At 38.6% G+C, this 4,236-nt stretch overlaps 1 protein-coding gene across 1 annotated transcript; it reads left to right on the top strand.

Moving 5' to 3' along the window:
* Positions 1-2,225: 2,225 nt before the first annotated feature.
* LOC132740509 (uncharacterized) lies at positions 2,226-4,006 on the top strand (the record flags this gene model as incomplete). The annotated part of the gene is made up of 2 exons (XM_060728424.1): positions 2,226-2,678; positions 3,455-4,006. Coding segments are annotated over 2 exons (843 nt in total), but the record flags the coding sequence as incomplete, so codon positions are not given.
* Positions 4,007-4,236: the final 230 nt, after the last annotated feature.

Below are 4,236 nucleotides of genomic sequence, written 5' to 3'. Positions count from 1 at the left end.
CTTGCACAATTGTTGCACAAAAATTTCCATATGCCCAGTTCACAAGATGACATGCAAATTTCTTTCTCATAAATAATAAGTTTGTATTGAAATCTAATAAAAACTAAAACAAATTGATAATATTGATTCTTGGACTGATGCTTTTGTAAACTTCATTTTAGTTTACATTAAAAAACACCCATTAAGAGCAGCGCGAACTTTTGAAATACATGGCAATTGTTCGAGGTGCTTCCGCATCTAATAAATTCCAGAAGTGTTACCAATATGATATTCAATTTCGCCTTCGCATGTCTATTAACTCTAGTCGTCTGTGGTCCAATATTGATGGTCATTTGTGGCTTACATGCGGATTGCTAGGCGATAACCCTTCCACTAGTGACGAGGTTAACAGAAATGCCTCTGCAGGTGCTTGTTATGATTACAATTTCAAAGGCGGATGTTATAAGATGTTTTGTCAGTATAGGCACACCTGTATTGTATGCAAATTACCTCATCCATCCAATACTTGTGTAAACGCTCAGAAGTCGATGAGATTTAATAGCAGTGCGTCAGGGGCACAATTTGTTCCTCGACCGCGCTTTGTTCCGCTTGGCAGCACAAATGTGCCGCCTAGCGGAACAAATAATGTGTTTCAAACCCGGCATGTAAATACATTCCAAAGGCCTAGGGGTTTTAGACCAATTTCCCCGTCATATTCTCAGTCTGCCTTTCGACCCCAATTTATGGGCCAAAGGTAAAACGCCAATAATAATGGATAAAATTTCACCATTTCTCGAAAAATATACAAACGCAAATGATGCAAAATTTCTAATTCACGGTTTTCAGCATGGTTTCCCTCTTGGTTATGCAGGTCCAAGAATTTATAGGGACAGCAAAAATTTAAAGTCAGTCATTGATAATATTGACATTGCAAAACAAAAAATTTATGACGAGATAGATGCTGGGGCGTATGTCGGGCCCCTACGCCACAAGACCTATATCAAATCTTAGATGTTCCCCGATCGGGCTAGTTTCCAAGAAATCCGGCGGATTTAGGTTAATTACACACATGTCACATCCCGCAAGCGATAGTGTTAATGATTATATTGACCCAATGTTAACATCTGTCAAATATTCGGATTTTGATTAATGCTGTAAAAATGATAAAAAGGCTAGGTAAAGGTACATTAATGGGAAAAATGGATTTGAAAAATGCTTTCAGAATTTTACCATGCTATCCTGGAGATTTTGACCTGTTAGGAATCATGCTGGATGGTCAATATTATATTGACAAATGCATGCCAATGGGCTGTTCTATTAGCTGTTCTACTTTCGAAAAATTTTCATCTTTTCTAAATTGGGAAATCAAACGCCGAAGTGGTTACAATGATATAGATCATTATCTTGATGATTTTATTTTCATGTCTGTTGCAAATTCTGATATATGTAAATTGAGCATGTTACAGTTCGAAGCAATGTGTACTGAATTTGGTGTACCAATCGCTTGTGATAAAACTGTCGGCCCCGTGACATGCTTACTTTACCTTGGTTTTAGAGCTTGATTCAATTTCAATGGAAATACGCGTACCTCGGGACAAAGTTTTTAAATTTATTACATCAAATTAATGATGCATTGTTATTACGAAAAATAACGTTGCAACAATTACAATCATTGACTGGTTCATTGGCCTTTTGCGCAAAAGCAATGCCCTCAGCACGTGCATTTATCCGCCGGCTTTACTCAGCTATGTCGCAAGCAAAAAAGCCGTACCACAAAATCCGCTTGTCAAATGGTCTAAAAGCGATTTAAATATGTGGAAAACTTTCTTGACTAATTATAATGGCACTTCGGTAATGTTAGACACTGAATGGAAATCGAATTCAGATATACAGTTGTTTACTGACAGCGCAGGGCAGTCAAATTTGGGCTGTGGTATTTATTTTAATGGTCGTTGGGCTTTTATGCAATGGCCTCAACAATGGAAAGATACAGATATTCTTAAAGATATTACCTTTTTGGAAATAATACCAATAGCATTGGCTTGTTTTTTATGGTCCGAACATTTTCGATCTATGCGTATTCAGTTTAGCTGCGACAATATGGCAGTAGTACATATACTTAATTCAAAATCTTCGAAATCTAATAGAGTAATGGCACTTGTTAGACAAATAGTGTTATGGTCTCTGAAATTTGATTTCCAATTAAATGCAGTACATATCAGTGGTGTAAACAATAACATTGTTGATTCAATTTCACGAATGCAGTGGAAGACGTTCCGAATGTTAGCACCGGAAGCGGAAGTTCACCCAACACCAATCCCGAGGGACTTCATGACGTACTTGCCGATGAAATAGCAGTTCTACTAAATTCCTCGGTTTCGGAAAAAACGAAACAAATTTATAACCAAGCTATAAATGCATTCAAGAACTTTCGCTGTTTGCATGAACTACCGGGTGTGTGGCCCCCGCCGGTGGATCATATGGTTAATTTTATAGGTTATCTCTCACTCAAAAAGTTCGCATTTGCTACAGTTAACTCCTATTTATCCGGCATTTCGTTTTTCTTAAAGATGAATGGTATACCGGATAATACACAATCATTTATAGTAAAAAAGATGTTATGTGGAATGCGACGCATCCGATCAAAAAAGGATTTGCGTGTTCCAATAACGCTACAGGTGCTTCTTCGCTTCCCAATGGCTTCTAACAGTTGTCATGGTTACAAAAGGTTAAATAAGTAAAACACTAAAATGATCATGTAGAAACATATAAAAGTAAACCCAATGACCATAACAAAAGTACTCAATGTCCTAAAGGAAGACAGAGCAACAAGAAAATCACCTACAAGGGCCCGACGAAGCAAGGCAGAAGACGAACATTAAGACAATTCAGTCCCAAAGGGCTTTACGAACTATCCATCATAGAGTCTCCCACTTGGTCCGTCAGATGCAATTTCACTTGGCGGGGATTCATTTTATTTACACTGTCTCGTTTATAGGAACATGGTGGGGCTAAGAGCGAGGTTTGGTGCACCATTAACCGGTTTAAACTCCCCAGCAGTCATTATTATGCTGCTGACCGTTCCAAGGCGGCGCCCCACTGTGTTCCTCAGATGTATGTCTATGTTGTTTCATACTGTTTTGGTGACACTTTTGCTTGTGTCCCTTGTTGTTTTCTCGTCTACGGTAAGTATCTTCCCCATTGCCTCTAGTTTTTATTTCTTTGATTAACCCCCCCCCCCCCTTCCCCGGTCTCCTGTCCCTTTCCCCTTTGTGGGCCTATTATTATTTTCTTTGAATTCCTAATCAGTTACAAATTATTTATCATTTAATGATTAACGTGTCGTTGCCCTGTCCTTTTTATGTTTGGGGTCCGCCTGGGCTCCTTGCCATTGGTTCTTGTTGCTGGGTCATATGGGGGTTGCGTTCATTGAACGCCGCCTTTCTTTGTTGATCTTGTTTTTCATATTTTACAGAAAGTTGCATATTCAAACTATGAATCAATATTGTACATAACGGCCTTTGTTTGTGCATTTTTTGGTTTTCTGCGGGTAGGCGAAATAGCCGTTGACACAAAGAAATCAGACACCAATAGAGTCGTTCAGTTAGGAGACCTTAGATTTTCGGAGAACGAATGTTTTTTAACAATAAGATTTTCCAAAACCGATCAGTTTGGGTCGTCGGTAACACTGACATTTTGTGTATCACATTACCCTGAGATATGTCCCTATATACTACTTCGCCATTACATTACTTTACGCCCTCAAATAGACGGTCCTCTATTTTGCCATTTCAGTGGGCAACCAATGACTAAATATCAGTTCCGTTTCATGCTTCGCAAATGTTTAAATTTTCCTCAACATTGACTCAATATAAAAAGCCATTCATTTCGTATTGGCGCGGCTACCACAGCTTCTCAATTAAATATCTCTGACGATATTATAATGCAAATGGGTAGGTGGTCTTCGAAATCCAGGGCTTATAAGAGATACATTAGGTTAGATAAGATAATTCCATAAAAAAATTATTTTTAGATAACGTTGGCCAGCCTTGTCAAAATATTTGGATCGTAGGGTCTTCAATCATTAAGAGAGCAGAGGCACATGCTAAAACGAGGCCGATGGGACGTCACCTTGGTCTTTCAGCGACGCGGTGTTACTGTATTTTGGGCTGGTCATCCGGGCTTACATTATAGGCAACTTTACAATATTATTTCCTCAATGTCTTTTTGTTTGCCACCACCAAGTTTTATTGTTTT

This window comes from Ruditapes philippinarum, unplaced genomic scaffold (genome assembly GCF_026571515.1).
Source record: "Ruditapes philippinarum isolate M1 unplaced genomic scaffold, ASM2657151v2 ctg5616_1_1_1_1, whole genome shotgun sequence".
Classification (NCBI taxonomy): domain Eukaryota; kingdom Metazoa; phylum Mollusca; class Bivalvia; order Venerida; family Veneridae; genus Ruditapes; species Ruditapes philippinarum.
Note: the sequence above shows the minus strand (reverse complement) of the source record. Positions and strands in the feature narration are given on the sequence as shown.